An 18503-nucleotide genomic window follows, 5' to 3' on the forward strand; every position below is an offset into this window, starting at 1 on the left:
TTCATCTTAATTCTGTGTGTTGTTAATATTTCCTTTGTACTCTTTCTTTCTCATAGCAAGCAGAGAGTCAGGTGTGCAGGCCAGTCAAGACAGAACCAGGTCGTACGAAGGGAGAGCGGCCAAACTTGCATCTCCAGATTCCCCCACCTTCGGGCTCTACATCAATTTCTTCCCAACCGAGCTCTGCGGAAAGCCCGTTTCCCTTTCCTCCAGATTCAGGATCATCTTCTGTCTTTTTCTCAGATGGACCTATTAAGACCCCATTGTCAGCTGAAATCCGGACAGATCCCTTGGCTAAACTTCCTCCTCAGTCACCCCATTCTCACTCACATCCAACCACACCTTTTTCTCACGCAGGGGCCAGCCCTTTACAGGCCTCTTCCTCAGGTTATTCCACTTCCGGCCCACAGGGTCCTCCTCAGGGACGGCCAGCCAGTTTTGGCCCTTATGACATGCAACCAGGAACTCCTGGAACTCCCAGACGGGCTCAGCAGGTTGACCCCTACTTCAGATCACAACTGCAGCAACAACAGGGTCATTTACCACAATCACAGCAAGGCTCTCAGGAGTCCTTAGGACCTCCTGAAAGTCCCCATTCAAGAGGTCCTGGGCTTGGGGACTCACCCATCTTCTCACCACCCCACAATACCCACTATGGGGACTCTTTTAGAAACAAGCAGGGAATGGGACGTCCTGAATATGGTTCATCCCCATCACCCTCTGGAGTACCTTCCTCGCCTGCAAATACAGGACAATACAGGGCTGATATGGGTGCACCTTCTCCATGTTCCTCTGCTGTTGGAAGACCTGAGCTTTCCACTGGCTCCCCTGCTGGGATGCTGGAGTCTGGAGATGGTTTATTCAAGGCACCTATGACGCCACGAATGCACCAAGGAGAGAGTGGGACACTTCATCCTGGAGCCTCTCCTAGTCATCCTTCTGAGAGCTACAGACAGTCTCCCTCTCATTCATTATCTGACCCACATGCTCATCCATCACTAACTCCCAGACCACAGCCTGATAATTGTTCTCTTGGGCCCCAGAGACACCAAGTAGCTCAACAAGATCAAGGATGTCCTAGAGTATCCCTAAGTCCACAGTCAGGTAATTCTCAGTCTCCCCACACTCCCGGTGGCCTGTCCAACGATGCTTACTCTGTCAAGTCCCCTGCAACCCCTCGTTTCCAATCTCCAGACACTTGTTCTCAGCCACCGTCAAGACCGCAATCCAGAGACCCTTTTGCTACTTACCACAAACCCCCTTGCACTCCATCTCTTACTCCAGAGGGAACTGGAAGTTACAAAACCTCACCTCATCCTAACCAGCCACCTCCTGCACACCCACCCAACATGTCTACGGGGGATCCTCTCTCTGTCAACCCGTCAGCTCCCTCCACATTCAGCCGCAGCCCCAGCACAGGAAACTTTCAAATGACGCAACAGCAGACTCAGATGGTTCAGGGTCAGCCTCAGCAACAACAGCCACAAGTTCAGCTGACGTTGGGAGGAGGCAACCTCGGCTCCAAGGGGCCACCCCTTTCTGGATCTCAAGAACTACCTGCTGTTAACTCTCCAGACTTGGCTCATCAACCATCTTTGCCAGTCACTCAAGAAATGCCCGACATCTCAGCAGTACAGGACCCTTCCTTAGTTGGACTTAGCCCATCTGAGCTGGAGAAACACAGACAGGTATTAAACATAGCGATTCAACACTCAGTCTGTGCACGTCTAAAATGTTTTCTAATTACTGCTTTGTGCTCATCTTTTTTTCTTTTTTTTTTTTTTAGCGCCAAAAACTGAGGGAATTTTTAATCAGACAACAGATGCAGAGAAATTCAATCAGGCAAGAGAAGGAGGCGGCTGCTGCTGCTGCCGCTGCCGCCGCCGCTGCTGCTGCTGCTGGAGGTGCATCCCCTGGCTGGTCTGGAGGAGAGATGGGACCCTTTCAACAGGATAAAGCCCACAGAGCGCCGCCACCTTATCCACAGGTACCTTTTTGGTGGTATATCATGGACATTACAAATTGTTCTTCTTGCCAATATTGTGACAGTAATTTGAAAGGTGTCTTTGTATTAAGTTGGTAAAGAGCTACATGAAATCATTAACTGAATTTATTTTATTTTCCAGTGATATAAAAAAAGAAAAAACTTTCTGGAAGAACAAAATGATTTGGTAGATTGTATGCCCACTGAAAATGAATATGAAAGAACACATTTACTTTTTATTTTAGTCATAACCATTATATTAACTATCCAAATACCAGAGAATAAGTCCCCCTTTGCCTGCATTTTTTCCACAATTGGAAGTATTTTCTTTTTTCTGCTGCTCTCTGAGATGCAGAACAGAGCATTGGTTTGTGGCAAAACGGTTGCCTTTTCTCAAAGTCCTGTTTGCTGACGGAGGCTGATAGCGACAGTTATGAATAGCCTTGTGATAGATCTGTAGTTGGTGTGCAGAGAGAGGATTGCCTCTTTCACCTGCCCTTTTTGTGTCAAGGTAAATGTTGTATCAGACAGACTTCTTGTAAGTTTGTCTTAAATAACAACTGATGGTTTGCCCTCAGTTCAATGCTAGAAACAAGTAGCATGGACTAAGTTAGTTTTGCATAATTTTATCTTACTTACTATTTTCTGTCGTGCATGTTTTAGATGTTTCCCTGCTTTAACCCTTAGAACTCAGCATTTCAATTGCTTTTTTCCATGATTATGTTAAAACATATATACAGAAGCTATAAGAAAGTGCAATGTGGATTTTATCTTATGTCCTTTTTTTCAGCACATCCTAGGCAATCTAATAAAATAATTTTTTTCATTCTCACCAACTGTATAAACACCCCAGAGCAAAAGGTTCCCTACATTTTTTTAAATTCGGATAGAATTTATTTTAGATTTAACTTCCTATCACACACACAAAAACTGAGATCAAAGCTTGAAATGTGAAAAATATTCATTCTAAACCTGGAAACTTTAAAAAAAATATATATTATACGTGTCTGAAATCAATATATAAAGCATATATAACTCCTTTAATTTTCAAGTAGATTTTTATGTCAAGACATGATATTCTGCAAGAGTGTCTCAAAGCTTGTCTATTCATGCCACTGAAAAAAAACGTCTATCCAGGATAAACGAATGGGGGTGTCACGTTAAAATGTAATACCCAACTAATACTTTTTTTTTTTTTTATACTTGTAATACTATCAACCAACTATATACACAAACCTCAGAAGAAGAAAAAAATATTTGAGATTGTAATGATATATTTTTCCTCTCACAAACATAAACAGAGATCCATCTTTCTAAATAACTTAAATACAAATTCTCCCACATCTTGGGCGGTGTCTGTTCCAACAGAGGACTCATCATCTGTTTGGTCCTTACTATAATAATGATAATAAAAAAAAACAATTAATGGTCCTTTTTGGCAGGTGTTCATTATTAGCTGGTAAACCAATGAAACTGCTTACTTTGAATCGGGATGAAAAGATGAGTCTTCTCCTTTCTGACAGCTCAGTCTTCCTGCTGTGAACCTTATACAACATTGTCCCAGCTTCTCAGCACTTTGGTCACATACAATTATTTTAGTATTGCTACAAGAATATAAAAAACTCTAGATTTTCATAATTTTTTTTTGTCCATTCATTGTGTTGAAAATTGCCATGATTTCCATTTCACCACAGAGTTAAACAGCACAATATGCATTCAAGAATATGATTTTCGGCTCCCAGATCGTCAGCTGTCTTCTCCCTCCTGCATATTTATCTGAGACTCAGTGCCACCAAAGTTAGCTCTGAGCTGGCTCTACATAACTATATTGAAAGGATAAAAACATATTTATATTTGACTCATGGATTTCTATGATCAAATTATGAGAGCTACAAAACTTATAATGTTTGAGAAGTAGCGCAGCAGGTGGGTGGTCTTCTCCCCGCTGTTCCACCTTTCCTCTTCAAACGAAATATCTCCTTTTTGAGATATAATACCGTTCATCCCTTCACCATTCACAGCTGTGTTTGATTTTGTTTTCCGGGACTTCAGCGCTGTTCTCCTCCATGATAATTAGTTTCTGCAGGGTGCAAGCTGGGATAACGTCAATAAAATATGCCATGATTCAAAGTTCACTTAGCTTGTTTTAATTAACAAAAATAACTTCTGCACAAATAGTTCTGCACAATTATTGATGCTTCCAATTTTCTAGGAAAAAATAGTGATATAAAATAATTCTTAACTTTGACTAGATGACAAGTGAAACGATGCATAAAGGCATTTTGTAAAGCTGGAAGATGTGTGTACTATAAACACACGACCACAGGATGTCCATCGAAGGAGTGTGGTTTATTATTCACACAGCAATTTACCAAGGATGTGCAGGCGCCATGGATACGTGCTGCGTGAGCTTTAAGAGATAACACACCTGATTCTAATTAATGGTGATTATCAGTCGGTATGGTCTGCACAAGTCTGTTAATGACATAGTCAGTTGTATCAGTGTATTTTGAAGCAGGGAAACGTGTAAAACATGCAGGACACTGTACCTTAAGGACCAGAATTGCAGTATCAGAAGAATTAAAAATAAAAGAAATGTTTAATGTTTCCTTTTTTTTTCTTTTTTTCTTTTGGGGTTATTGTTTTGCTTCTTTTAGGATCGTGTTGCTGCTGCTACTTCGGGAGCTCAGGTTTCTGTTGCGGGGAAGATGCCTGGAGATTTAGGGGTCATCGATGACAAGCTCATTCGACCACCAGGGCCATCGACAGGACCAGCTGCTATTGTGGATCCTGGTGCACTAAGGCAAGACCTTGCATGAAGTAGATGCCTCAGTAATGGTTCTGTTACGTAATGAGCTGAGGAGCACAGTTAGTCTCACTCCTCCATCATTTCTTTTATAATGCACAGTAAGGACTTTCTCATCTGATTTGCACTTTTCTACTTCAGGCTACCCGGGCACACTAGACCTCAGGGCATGTTTCCGCGTCCACCATTCCCTCCTCAGTGGCAGGGCCAGGCTCCAGGTCAAAGGAGGTTCCCTCAACCTGGCATGGAGGCCATGGGCATGAGGCACAATCTTAACCCTGCTCTCAACATCCAGGGTATGGATGGCATGGGGAACCCTCACACCATTTTGCCAGGACATGGAGGAGAGACTATGCAGCCACTTGGTCAAGGGCCCCCTCCACAGTTCATTGAGTTACGACACAACTCACAAAGGTTACCGCTACGGCCGCAGTTCATGCCTCGTGGACCCCAGCTAAGACCTCGTCTCTTTGTCCCACAACAAGACATGGCTGCACCTTACGTTCAGCAGCACTCTATAGCACAAGCTGGTGGCAGCCAGACAGAGGGAGGTGGTGAATCCCAACTGGGGTTAGGGCGAGAAGGGCTGTCAGTTTTATTGCCTCAGCCGTCTACAGGCTCCGTGTCACAACAACCTCAGTTGCAGCCTCAAACAGCTATTTCCCACTCAAGCACTCCGAGTACGGAGCAGCATCGACATGCACAGCCAGGCTTGGTGACAGAACCTCAGTCCGCAGCTATGGTGAGTACTGAGGAACTGCCAGAGCCTGATCTCGAGGGACTTGGCGATGCCCCAGGGGATGGAGGTGTGGAGGATGAAGATGATTTGGCTCTTGACTTAGATCCTGACAAAGGAGATGACGACTTGGGGAACCTGGACAACCTTGAAACCAACGATCCACATCTCGATGACTTGCTTAACAGTGATGAGTTCGACCTGTTGGCTTACACCGACCCTGAACTGGACCAAGGTGACCCTAAAGATGTCTTCTCAGATCAGCTGCGGCTAGTGGAAGCAGAAAGTGAAGCACCTTCATCTTTATCAGGATCTGCTCACATTAAACTGGAAGAAAAGGGCAAAGTTGAGTCAGGGCAGAGGTGTTTAAGAAAAGTCAATGATGCTGTACATCAATCCCCCGCCAGGTTGCTGCCCTCTGAAGAAATTGCTGACATTTCCAAAGTCAAAGTCGAGGACAATGGTCTGGGCCCTCAGCTTCAGTCAGGGCAGACTGTGGAGAAAGATGAGATGGGGGAGGCTGTTACAATGATTCTTGGTGGGACTGCACCATCAGCCAAATCAGCACAAACAGAAAAACAGTCAGCCTCACTCAGCTCTGTTCGATTAGGTGGACTTTCATACCCCTTGCCAGGCCAAGCTGACCCTTTTCCTCCAGCTGCCCCACATGGCGATATTGGTGACGATCCACTGGGGCTACCTGATGTAGGAGGCCAGGACTCTCCGGCAGTAGACTTGGCAAAGGTCGAGAGCTCTTTAGATGGTGAATTGCCACTGCTAATACAGGATCTTCTGGAACATGAGAAGAAAGAACAGCAGAAACAGCAGCAGCTGAGTTCCCTCCATCAGGGAGGCATGGCTCCTCACTTCCCTGGTCTTCCAAATCAACATCCAAACTCACAGGCACCTGGTCAACTAATGATGCAACACCAGCATCGTCCGCCACACCAAGGAATGATGCCACAATCAGGACTAGTACCTCGTGCTCCGCACATGTTGCAGCAACAGCAAAGGCTCATGGGAGCTGGGATGGTACCGCAGCCTCACATGGCCATGGCTCAGCAGCAAGCCTTGATGAGGGCAGGGCAGCCCGGTCTCCACACAGGCCTCGCTCACCAACCACAGCCAGTGATTAAACAGTCACCTCTTGCTAACAGTTTCTTCCCAGATAAAGGTAAGCACAGTGGCTCATCATTGTTATTGAAATATCTCATCATTTATGTTTTTCTTACTTTATCTGCAAAATATTTTCTTGTGGCAGATTTGGACAAATTTGCTGCTGATGACATTATGGATCCCATTGCCAAGGCAAAGATGGTCGCACTCAAGGGTATTAAGAGAGTGCTGACACAGGATCCAATGGTTGTTGCCCCCGGCATAAACAGGTACTTTTGTTCGACGTCAAACTTAATTCACATTTTTAAGTTGAATTCTTTTTCATCTTAGCTCCCCCCTCCCCTTACCCCCCTAGGCTGCACTTGAAAATAAGAAATTTGTTCTTAATTTGCTTGCCTGGTTAAATAAAGGAAATAATAAAAAACACTTATAAAGAACAACACTCAGAGATTGAGCAGCTACACCGATGCTTGATTAAAACATCCCTGGGTCCAGGATGACCATGGAAGTTGAACATTTCAAAATTGCGCCATGCATTACTTCTGGTTTAAAAAGAAAACCATGCAGATATGTTTATCACTAACAAACAAGTCAAACAAGCCAACCAACCAAATCAGTCACTTCCCCTCCCTGGCCTAGGTTGGAAATCAACCGCACATACAACAGAGAAAGATTTAAATCCCCTAGTTTGCTCAGCTTTGCCACTTTGTCCAACTTGAAATATTTCATTCAGCTTAAATGTCTTGACAGTTTCACTTCAGGTCTTGAAACATTAAAGTATGTTTCAGTGTTTGCACACACACAAACAGTATATTGATTCCTCTTCTCTTCATGCCCAACTATACAAAAAAAACAAGAACGTGTATGGGAGGAAGACTTGCTGACAAGTAACTGTTACCAGTCCTGGGTTTTGTCTTGAGATGAAGAACCTCCTTTCCCTTCAAAAATGTGCCATATGAAAATCTAGCAATTTTTTAAAATGAAAACCTAGCTACTTTTTGTGGAATACAGACTCACAGCCCCGCCGCTCGTTAAAGTACTCATGAAAACATCATTTTCAGCTTTAACACAAAGGAATTTGTACACAATTTTAATGTTGTCTCCACTGTTGTCACTGTGACGGACTTGTAAACCTGTGTTAGTGCCCAACCTGAGTGATCACATCTCACTACTTCACCTCATAGAAAAATGAGATTTTAGATTTTTAAAGGTCTTTTATCAACCTGTGAGGGGCAGCAATGCACTAACTTGTGTCCTGTCACTTGGAAAACAGCAACAACCACTCTTGTCTGAGTAAAATTAGAAAGGTTAACTTGTGAGGCGAATCAAAATGACAGAGGGTAGACCAAGTTGAGTGAGATGTTTGAGGTCCTGGTAATATGTGAGCAATTGTTGTTTTTCTCGTATGTGATGCCGGTGCTGTGCAAATAGGTACATCTTTTTGCTTAAACACAGAGGATGTAGCTGTGTAGGTGATGCTTCAGTGTGGCCCAGGATGCATTGTGTTTGCGCTGCCATATGTGGCCTGGACCACCTGAATGAGGTTTTAGTGAGCGAATCCTGGTGTTTCCTTAGATGTGACATGGGTGCATTTAGACCTGTACTTAAGGTTGTCCTCATGATAAGATCACTCAGGACAGATGTTTAATACCAGGCCAACAGAGGTCAGAAGGAGCTCCCTCACACACACGCACACAGAGAGAGGGACAGACTGAAAGATCTCTCTTCTGCATCTGAAATTATAAAAATGCCTCTCTTGGTGAATGTCTTGTATTAGTAACATTTGTTTCCTGCATTACTTACTAAAATTCATAATGAGGGCATTAGACAGTCTTTATCAAATATCAGTTTTTGTAGCCCATCCATGGTCTTCTGTTGGGGAATTCATATTGTTATCACAAGGGCCCAGTGGGAGATGCAGAAAATTGAAATCAAATGTAAATATTGAACTGACAATATACAGTATAAACCCTGTATCCAGGACAGTTTTCTGAAATGGGGAAACAATTGTAAATTTGCTATTTTGCTATTTGGTTTTAACAGTCACAAGTAAAAAGGAAAGGATGTTGAATGTCTTCACTGACCAACTCTGTTGTTAACCTGAAACACTATATTAATAAGAAATCCTGACTACAGCAAGATGCTCCAAAACTTTAGTGTAATATAATCCTTCCTTTATTTTTAAAATATATTTTTATCGCCCAGTGGTCCTACCCAAGTCAGTCCTGGGCATTAATCCCTCTACCAACCCCGGGAGTTCCTGCACTGAGCTCAGGTCTCCTCCTTAACCTGAGGAGTGAGCAGTCCGCTTTTTTTCACCTGACAGGGTGGGTTTTCTCTGGCCGGACGTAGCGCGTGGAAGGATCACGTTATTCCGGCCAGATCCTCCCACCCCATCTGGCGCCCCAGCTGCGCAGAGGGGGCAGTGTGTAGCCCAGGTCATTTAGGAAATGAAAAGATTTTTACAAGTGAACGTGTGTACATTTGATGGTAATATTAGTAGTAATTTATAACAGAATGCATGATTCTTGCCGCTGTGATTTATACCTCATGTATATTTAGTTCTGTTTAATTTTTCTTCAGGCAACAAGTTTCTCTGCTCGCTCAGCGGCTGGCCTCTGCCCCAGGCACAGATCAGGTGCAAGTTCCACCTGGACCAGCAAAGGTTTGCTATCTTTACTTGAATGTGATTTGATTTTAGTTTAAACAGACAAAGGCTTATTATAGTTAAACACTCTCCTTCTGTTTTTCAGGAGGGAGAAACAAGTGATCATTCCCAGTCAAGACCTAACCCTCCTCAGTTCGTGCAAGGAATCATCAGTAGGTCTTACCCATGCTGCCCCTTGTTAGAAATGCATTGAGTAACTTGTAAATGTTATAATGTTTCACCGTTCTGTTTTGAAGATGTTTTACATTTTTCCCCTCTGTTTCAGATGACGCAGAACAACACCAATATGAAGAATGGCTTCTTCATACCCAGCAATTACTACAAATGCAGTTGAAATTTTTGGAGGAACAGATAGGAGTTCACCGAAAATCACGCAAGGCACTGTGTGCAAAGCAACGCACTGCAAAGAAAGCTGGAAGGGAGTTTGCGGAGGCGGATGCAGAAAAACTAAAGCACGTTACCGAGGAGCAAAGCAAAATTCAGAAACAGCTTGACCAGGTGTGTATTTATTTGAAGACAACTCCAAAACCCTTACAGAGGCAGATGTCATCACCTGGCACATTGACATGCAATTAACCATTCCTAATTATTGCGTTGTAGGTACGCAAGCAGCAGAAGGAACACACCAATCTTATCGCTGAGTACAGAAGCAAGCAGCAGCAGCATCAGCAAGGCTCAGGTCTTCTTGCTCCTGGTCATTCTGCTCAAGGAGGATCTTCTCACATGTTTCCAAAGATGCCTGCTCAGATGATGATGGGCCAGCAGGCAGCTCCTGTAATGGGCCAGCACCCTAACATGATGCCCCATGGTGGAATGACTATAAGAATGCCCCAAGGGCAGCCTTTTGTTGGAGGAGCACAACCTCAACTTCCTGCTACTCTTGGAGCCAATGTTCCCAGGGTCCCGGGTCCTCCTGGGGCCCCGGCAGGATTCTTCCCACAGGGACCTGGAATGCAAGGTGCAGACCCCAGGCTTCTTCAGGAAAGGCAGTTTCAGCATAGGATGCAGATGGCAAAGCTCCAGCAGCAGCAGCAGCAGCAGCAGCAACAACAGGTGATGATGGGTCAGCAACCAATGCCACACCCGAATCAACAGCCTGGTTTAATCACGCAGCCACAGCCTGGCTTGATGGGGAACCAACTTATAGCCCAACAGCAAGCAAACACTCAACAGGCAATGCTAGCCAATCAGACTAATCAGCAGGGCATGGTGCAGATCCCACAGGGAATGGTTGGGGGTCAAACTGGGGCTCCGCCACAGCAAAACCTTGTTGTGGGTCAGCCGGTCAACCATCCTCAAGCCATGATGGCTGCTCAACCAGGTATGATGGGGAACCAGTCAGCACAGCAACAGAGGCCTCAGCTGATAATGGCTCAGCAGGGAGTGGTTGGATCTCCAGGTCACCCAGGACTCAGGGGACCCCACGCTCAGCTGACTCCACAACAACAGAGCATCCTAGCCCAACGCATGCTTGCATCTCAGCAGCAGCAGAATGCTGCAAAGAATTTAAGCCACCTTCAGCAGCAGCAGATGGCACAGCAAAGACACCCAACACAGATGATCACTCAGTCTAGCCAAGAGCAACTTTCCCAACCCTCCACCCCACAGATGAGTTCCCCACCCTCAGCAGGAAGTAATACACCTCAACCACAGGGATCTACAGACAGTCAAAACTCAGGACCCAAAGAGGGTGGAATCCTAAGCCCCGATTCAAGAACTCCTCCACAGCAAAGTGGACCCCCTACCCCCAATCAGGTTCCCCAACAAGGCTCAGTAAATGATCATCAGGCTGAGCTTGCAAAACAACAACAGCTACAACAGCAGCAGCATAAAAGCCAGCTGTATTTAACACAGCATCACTTGTCAAATCCTCATTCTCATGAGCAACAAACAGGCTTGACTGTAAACCAGCAAACTGCTGTGGCCCAGGAGCAACAGCATCAACTTGCTCTCCAGAGGAAGGGTTCTCTCCCTGCTGACAAACCCATCTTGATGTCTATTAAAGAGGAGGGGAAATCCGCTGATTATGTTGCTCAACAGCAAACGGCTCAAGATGCCACACAGCAGTCTCAAGATCCCACCATGCAGCAGCAAATTATAATCCAGAACCATCCCGGCCAGCCACAACCTGCTGCGATGGGGCTTAATCCCCAGCAGCAAGCCCACATGGCCCAGCAGCAGAAACAACAGGCAATGATGGGCATGATGAGAGCTCAGCAGCAAGGGATGATGCAACAGAGACCTGGGGTTCCACTCGGACAGATCCGTACCCCCATCAACATCCAGGCTATTATTGCTCAGAATCCTCAGCTTCGTAATCTCCCTCCAAACCAGCAGATACAGCACATTCAAGCGATGATTGCACAGAGGCATCTGCACCAGGGACAGATGTTGCGGATGCCGGTCGGCCAAGGCCAGCCCAATCAGCTGAGACCACAAGCACCACAGGTTGTGCAGCAGATGATGGCTATGGACGGCCGTCACATAACGTATGGAGGCATGGGGAAACCAGGAGCCGTGGCCAGTCAGCAACAGTCAGCCATGTTTACCCAGCAATCTGGTATTGCTCCTCATGCACAGCAGGAGATGATAACCCCCGGCCGGCAACCGTCACAAGCGGGGGAGATGATGCAGCAGCATATAATGAGAGATCAAGCCCCAATGCCACGTTCCCCTATGGACCAGGGCCGCATGGTGAGGTCGGTATCTCCACGTCAACCATTACCCAATTCTCCTGGGGATCCACGGCACACAGTGAACCAAGTCATGCGTCCACCCACCCCTAATCACAACCAACAAGCACTAATGGCAGCTGCAGCGGGCCGTGTGCAGGGCTCTCCCTCCCACGCATATTCCCCCAGAGTTCCTTTCGGCATGAGCCCAGCCCACCCAGCCTCACCCCACTCATCCCACGTGTCTTCCCCTTCCATGGCCGACAGTAGAGCGGGAAGGGGGAGTCCGTACAGCCAAGCCAAGGCATCCCCACTCAGGTCACCTCGAGCCAAGACTCCACTTGAATGTCCAGGTCTGAAAATAGAAACTCAGACACCAGGAAGTGAAACGTCCGAGTCTACTTCAGTTATCCCCAATGGGCCGGAGAAAGGTGTGAATGTTCAGCAGCAGTTGCAGCAGGTTACAGAAAGCCAGTTTCCTCATACACAACAAGGGGAGTTTTGCAAGCTGACGATACAGAACATAAAACAGGAGCCAAGGGAAGTTCAGTGTGATGGTGCGGCAGAGGCCCATCCTGAAGCTGTAAAACGAGAAGCGACGGGCGAAACGGTTGGTACTGGGAACAACACTAGCTTTATCAATACTGGAAACGAGACCCAAGGTCCTAGATCTGAGACTGGACAGCAACTGCTACAAAAACTTCTGAAAACCAAGAATCTTCAACTTGGTGCACAAAGACCCACTGAAGGCATCCACAATGAGATCAATGGACACATCAACAGCAAACTGGCAATGCTTGAACAGAAACTTCAAGGGACTCCACGAAATATGGAGGTATGTTTTTTCTTAGGTGTTTTTACTTTATCTAACCTTAATGTCGTTTGTGGCCTAAAAACCCTCATTTGTCTTAACTTTCACAGGATTTACAGTCCATAACAAAAAGGCCTCCTGTACAAAAGCCAAAGCGTACAAATAAGGCAAATGGAGACAGAGGGACTAACTCAAGGAAGAAAAATAAGAAGGAGGAGGTTGGAAAGAGTGCTGAAGCCCTAATAAAGCAACTCAAACAGGTGAAAAGATATCCGAGATGTATTTCTCTTCCTTTGCCACTGATGTTCTGTAAAGTAGTTGTTTATCAAGTAGACTAACGGACATTTATTTTGCAGGGCCTCTCTTTGCTCCCCTTGATGGAGCCTTCAATCACTGCCAGTCTGGATCTGTTTGCTCCTTTCGGAAGCAGCCCCGCTAACGGCAAAGCTCAGCTCAAAGGATCGTTTGGAAATGCAGTGCTGGACAATATCCCAGACTACTACTCTCAGCTACTCACAAAGGTATAATTGGATCATCACATTTTGTTTTGGACCAATACCACTTTTTTTTTTAATACTTTTTATTTTGTCTTTTTCAAGTTACACAGAGAGGAAAGAGAAAAAAAAATTAATAATAATAAAAATAAAAAATGATAGTAACAATCATAACATAACTACCTGGGGGAGATGTAATATTTTGCCATTCTTTTCTTTCCCTTTAAGGGCATGGCTGGGATTTGACCTTAAATGTACACCATTTTTGCCACTTTTGAGCAAAATCCCTTCCTCTAATTCTCAAACAAAAAGTCAATTTTTCCATGGCGTATATTTCTTCAACAATGTCGAGCCATTCGGACCAATACCACTTTTAATACTAAGCCTTAAAAAAAGTGTAAAAAGTCTGGTGGACAAATAGTTTGTAAATTGTATCTTTTCCAGAGCAACCTTAGCAACCCCCCAACACCCCCGTCTTCCCTGCCACCGACTCCACCACCGTCTGTACAGCACAAGCTGCTGAATGGAGTGACTCCTGGGGAGGATCTTTCTGAGGGTCAGAAAGACGCAGAGACAGCAGAGGAGCCAATGGGTGAATTTCTTTGTATAACTGCAGCTTAAATATTCTCAAACATCCAGTATTTTAGATCCATTATAACACTACAATTTATTTGCAGATTCTGTTACAGAGGAGGTCAAGAGTGTAGACATTCTAGCAGCGCTCCCCACCCCACCACATAACCAGAACGAGGACATCAGGTACATTAAAACAAGTGTCCCGAGCTTTCTGTCATGCACAATATATTCATTTTATTCAACATTGCTGGAAATAAAGAACTTTTCTTTAACAGGATGGAAAGTGATGACGAGGATGCTTCAGAAAGCATCATTCCAGCATCATCACCTGAAAGTAATGTAGGAGAAGTGCCACGTTTCCCTCACCTGCGGGAGCCTAAGGAGGAGGAGACAGACAGAGCGATATCTCCCATCATACCCCTTATTCCTCGCACTGCCATACCAGGTACGTCACAACATTCTCATTGTATGTCCCAGACCTGACCATAACATTTTTGTGGACATCATTTGAACTTTCCCAGTGATTGCTGAGTTACGAGGACGCATCACCACAATAGCATGTGTTGTTTTTCCCTCAGCTGTTGAAGTATCGTTTTATTTTAAACCCTTTTGTTGTTTTTTTTTGTTTTTTCGGTCACTACCGGTTAATGAAAATGTCATCTACGCCTTTTTTCTCCAACAGCATTCCCGGAAAATAAACCATTTGAAGCACTCGACGGCAAGGCGGTTTCCACAGCCAACCACTGGGACAAAACTAAAAGCAATGAGGTGTCTGTTACCTTCACAATGTCTTCTGCTGCAGCCAAGGTACCGAGCCGCAATGTCATTATGCCGTTTTTAATCCTACCGCCATGCATATTAGCACAACAATAAACTGACATCTCTCTTCCCAGAAACTTAACCACGTAATGATGGCAATGGCCCAGCTGCTGAACATTCGGATGCCAGGTTCCTACGAGGTCACATTTCCTCCCCAAAACCCTGACATGCCTGGAGTGGATGGGCCGGAAAAAGGACCTGGTCAATCAGGTGGGCATGTTGCGATTGTTTCAGTGTAGGGCTGGGGATCGATTCAAATGTCAATAATCTATTCGATTCAGAATCGATTATCAAGATTTGATTCGATTTCGATTCTGATATTGATTTGTTAGTGTTATTAAAAAATGTTTTTTGAGCTGTTGCATGAATTATATGACTGTAGTTATGCAACATATTAATACTAGTATTATATTGAGATTCAACAGCAAGTATTGGCAGCTAATGATGCTGTAAGGACCAATCAGCTCCCAGAATGCTGATAGAACTGCTTTCAGAAACATCGTGGGTTAGAATTACCAAACAGTTCCAGGGAGGAAACAGAGACGGATGAAATCGGTTTTATTTTTTCCCACATTCCGTTTTTATTTGTTCCATTTTTGGTCTATTTTGGTTTTTAATTTTTGAGCATTTGGTTTTTAGCATTTTTTGCAAATGTAACCCCAAGACAGTATATAAAGTAATGAAATATAGACAATTTATGCAATTATAACCTTACACTTTAATGTTTTCATACCTTTAAACATATTTAAAGGCAAAAACATGGCACCAGTTATTCTCGTGTCCAAAAAAACATTCCTTTTTTGGGGATAAACAAAAAAATAACCAAAAGTTGTAATGTAATGATGAAAAATGATAATGATGTCTATTTCAGTGTTTGTGCAGCAGTGTGTAATAGTTAAGTTATTATTCAGAGAGCAAATCTGTGTAGACACTTTTTGTGACAGCCTGTCTCACCAAGTCATGTGTGAGCCTTTTTAGTTGAGCAGTTCAGGAGCACATTTTTGTATCTGGAGTAGTGATCACTGTGACTTTATCCTATCAAACAAAGGCCCGATCCATAATACCGCCCGTTCGTCCCGTCCCTGTTTCACCTTTAATCCGCCCAGTGCTGGGTAACTTACACAGAGGAGGAAAGGCTTAACATTTGGTTTGACCACTCTTATGACCCTGGTCCACCTTGGGGGGGAATAACGGAGCCGTAATGCAGCCAAAAGGAAAGCGATATCAACTGGCAATGCTGAAAGGCACAACTGGTTGTTGTTGTTGACTGTGGAGCACAAAGTAGAGGAAAGGGGCTGTGTGTGTTGAGAGGGCACACACGGGGAGGGAATATTGCACCTTTGTGGTATCACTGTGAATGCAGAGCTGGCCAAATGAAGAGAGGATCATCGGTGCAGCTTTATAAGGGACTGCTGTGTGAAAGTGGTTTCAGACTAATGTTTATGTGCTTCTTTTTTTTTTTTCTAGGAACACTTTGCGCTAAAGATGGTGCTTCACCCAGTCAGGACGAGTGGCTCAGGCAGTTTGATGTCTCTCTACCAGGCTGTACACTCAAGAAACAAGTGGACATTTTGTCACTTGTCAAACAGGTTAGTAGTTGTGGGTCTCTTGAACAATTACCGTATTTTCTGGACTATAAGCCGCACCTGTATATAAGCCGCATCCGCTCTATTTAAAAAAAAAAAAAGATATGCAAGCCGCAAATATTTATGTTGTTAGATTAGATATTTATTACATGTACAGAAGGATTTTGAACTGTAAATGATGTACATGTTTGTACCTAGATAGATCCTTTCATAACAGTGTCTTTTAACACGGCAGCAACTTTGCTGATTAAAAGTGGACAGAACCAAGAGAAAATAACCGCTATTTATTTATCTATTTATCTGTTTGAAATCTGCTTCTACTTCTATCTGCTAAAGAAGAAGTAGCGTATTCTTCTTTGCATTTATTTTGTCTTAGCTTTTATTCTAATTCCGGTTAGCACTCCCCCTAGCGATGGAAGAAAAAATCCACAGAATAGCTGCACCTTTGTATAAGCCGCATGGTTCAAAACCTATGAAAAAAGTAGCGGCTTATAGTCCAGAAAATACGGTATTTTTCTTTCTTTTTGTTTTTTTTTAATTACAAACCATATAATTATTTGTTGTTAACGCAGGAATTCCCAGAGAACGAGGAAAAGCCAGTGCAGCACTGTTACACAACCAATGTAAGCGATTTGGATGTACGCCACCTTCCTATCATACCAGTAGAAGAGTCTCCACCCCCATCCCCGTTGCCTCCTCAGCCTCCCCCGTCTTTACCTGCAACAGCGAGCGGGTCTGAGTCTTCCAAAAAGCCAGCATCTCCGACGCCCCCTCCCTCCAGTCCCATTGAGGCCAAGATGAAGATCAAGCGTGAACAGGAAGCTGATACTCCCATTGAAGTCCCTCAACCAGCAAATGTCCCAGAGCCTGAAGTTCCTGCTGAGGAGTTAGCTGCTGATCCAGGATCAGAATGTACAGAGGCCGTCACTGCTGCACATCCTGACTCTTCTGCATCTGCTGAGGATCTTCCAACTCTTACTATTAAGGAGGAGGAAACTATCATTGTGCTAACCCCATCTCCTAAAGACAGTCTCAGCACCATTGAGTCTTCCCTTAAGGCTATCAAGCAGCGCAGGCCTCTCTCACCTGACGAAGAGATTGTTCAACCCAAGGTGAAAAAATGGAAAGGGATTCGCTGGAAGCGTCTTCAGATTGTCCTGACGATACGCAAGGGCGGGTCAAAGAAAGAGAACAGCCGAGAGGTGTCTGAGTTGATGGAACGCCTGCGGATTACTCTTCGGCCTGAAAAGCTGCCTCGGGACAAACGCAAGTGCTGCTTCTGCCACGACGAAGGGGACGGAGCCACAGACGGGCCCGCACGTCTGCTCAACATCGACGTGGATCTCTGGGTGCACCTTAACTGTGCTCTGTGGTCCACAGAGGTGTACGAGACACAGGGGGGCGCCCTCATCAACGTGGAGGTCGCCCTGCGTCGTGGACTTCGGACTCTTTGTGCATATTGCCAGAAGACTGGCGCCACCAACAGCTGCAATAGATTACGCTGCCCAAACGTGTACCACTTCGCCTGTGCCATCCGGGCACGGTGCATGTTCTTCAAGGATAAGACCATGTTGTGCACGCAGCATAAGCTGAAGGGCCCCAGTGACGACGAACTCAGCACATTTGCGGTTTTGCGCCGTGTTTACATCGAACGTGACGAGGTGAAGCAGATCGCCAGCATCTTACAGCGAGGTGACCGTATCCACCTGTTCCGCGTCGGGGGTCTCATCTTTCACGCCATCGGCCAGTTACTCCCCTCTCAAATGGCCAACTTCCACTCGCCCACCGCCATCTTTCCCGTCGGCTACGAAGCCACACGCATCTACTGGAGCACCCGGGTGCCGAACAAGCGATGCCGCTACCGCTGCCGCATCAGCGAGGACGAGAGCCGCCCGCTGTTTGAAGTGCGCGTGCTGGAGCACGGCATGGAGGATCTGCAGTACCGCGACCCGACTCCAGACGGTAGGAACTCTGCTCTCCCCATCTCTGCTACAATATCTTTTAACGTTGTGGTTGGAAAACAAAACTGTTGCCTAATGACTCACTAACCGTCTGCCACTTGGTCTTTAGGGATCTGGACCAGGATTGTTCAGCAGGTGGCGATGCTCCGGGATGAATCATCCATGTTGAAGCTGTTCACTGAAAATGTGAAGGGGGAGGAGATGTACGGACTCACAGTTCATGCCGTCATGCGAATCACTGAGTCTGTAAGTATTTATTCATACGTCCTTGTTC

General features: G+C 45.2%; 1 protein-coding gene across 5 annotated transcripts in view; it reads left to right on the forward strand.

Annotated features, from left to right (window-relative positions):
• kmt2d (lysine (K)-specific methyltransferase 2D) overlaps positions 1–18503 on the forward strand; it is a 39808-nt gene that overhangs the window by 16086 nt on the left and 5219 nt on the right. For all 5 annotated transcript variants that reach the window (XM_061736143.1, XM_061736147.1, XM_061736146.1 and 2 more), the window contains exons 32-50: positions 57–1688; positions 1787–1987; positions 4642–4787; positions 4932–6700; positions 6788–6911; positions 9226–9307; positions 9396–9462; positions 9576–9808; positions 9911–12817; positions 12904–13053; positions 13150–13314; positions 13732–13879; positions 13965–14046; positions 14139–14308; positions 14546–14670; positions 14757–14892; positions 16150–16271; positions 16841–18230; positions 18339–18475. In XM_061736143.1, the coding sequence (XP_061592127.1) occupies positions 57–1688; positions 1787–1987; positions 4642–4787; positions 4932–6700; positions 6788–6911; positions 9226–9307; positions 9396–9462; positions 9576–9808; positions 9911–12817; positions 12904–13053; positions 13150–13314; positions 13732–13879; positions 13965–14046; positions 14139–14308; positions 14546–14670; positions 14757–14892; positions 16150–16271; positions 16841–18230; positions 18339–18475 (9786 nt within the window). The remainder of the gene's footprint in view (positions 1–56; positions 1689–1786; positions 1988–4641; positions 4788–4931; positions 6701–6787; positions 6912–9225; positions 9308–9395; positions 9463–9575; positions 9809–9910; positions 12818–12903; positions 13054–13149; positions 13315–13731; positions 13880–13964; positions 14047–14138; positions 14309–14545; positions 14671–14756; positions 14893–16149; positions 16272–16840; positions 18231–18338; positions 18476–18503) is intronic.

This window comes from Cololabis saira, chromosome 12 (genome assembly GCF_033807715.1).
Source record: "Cololabis saira isolate AMF1-May2022 chromosome 12, fColSai1.1, whole genome shotgun sequence".
Classification (NCBI taxonomy): domain Eukaryota; kingdom Metazoa; phylum Chordata; class Actinopteri; order Beloniformes; family Belonidae; genus Cololabis; species Cololabis saira.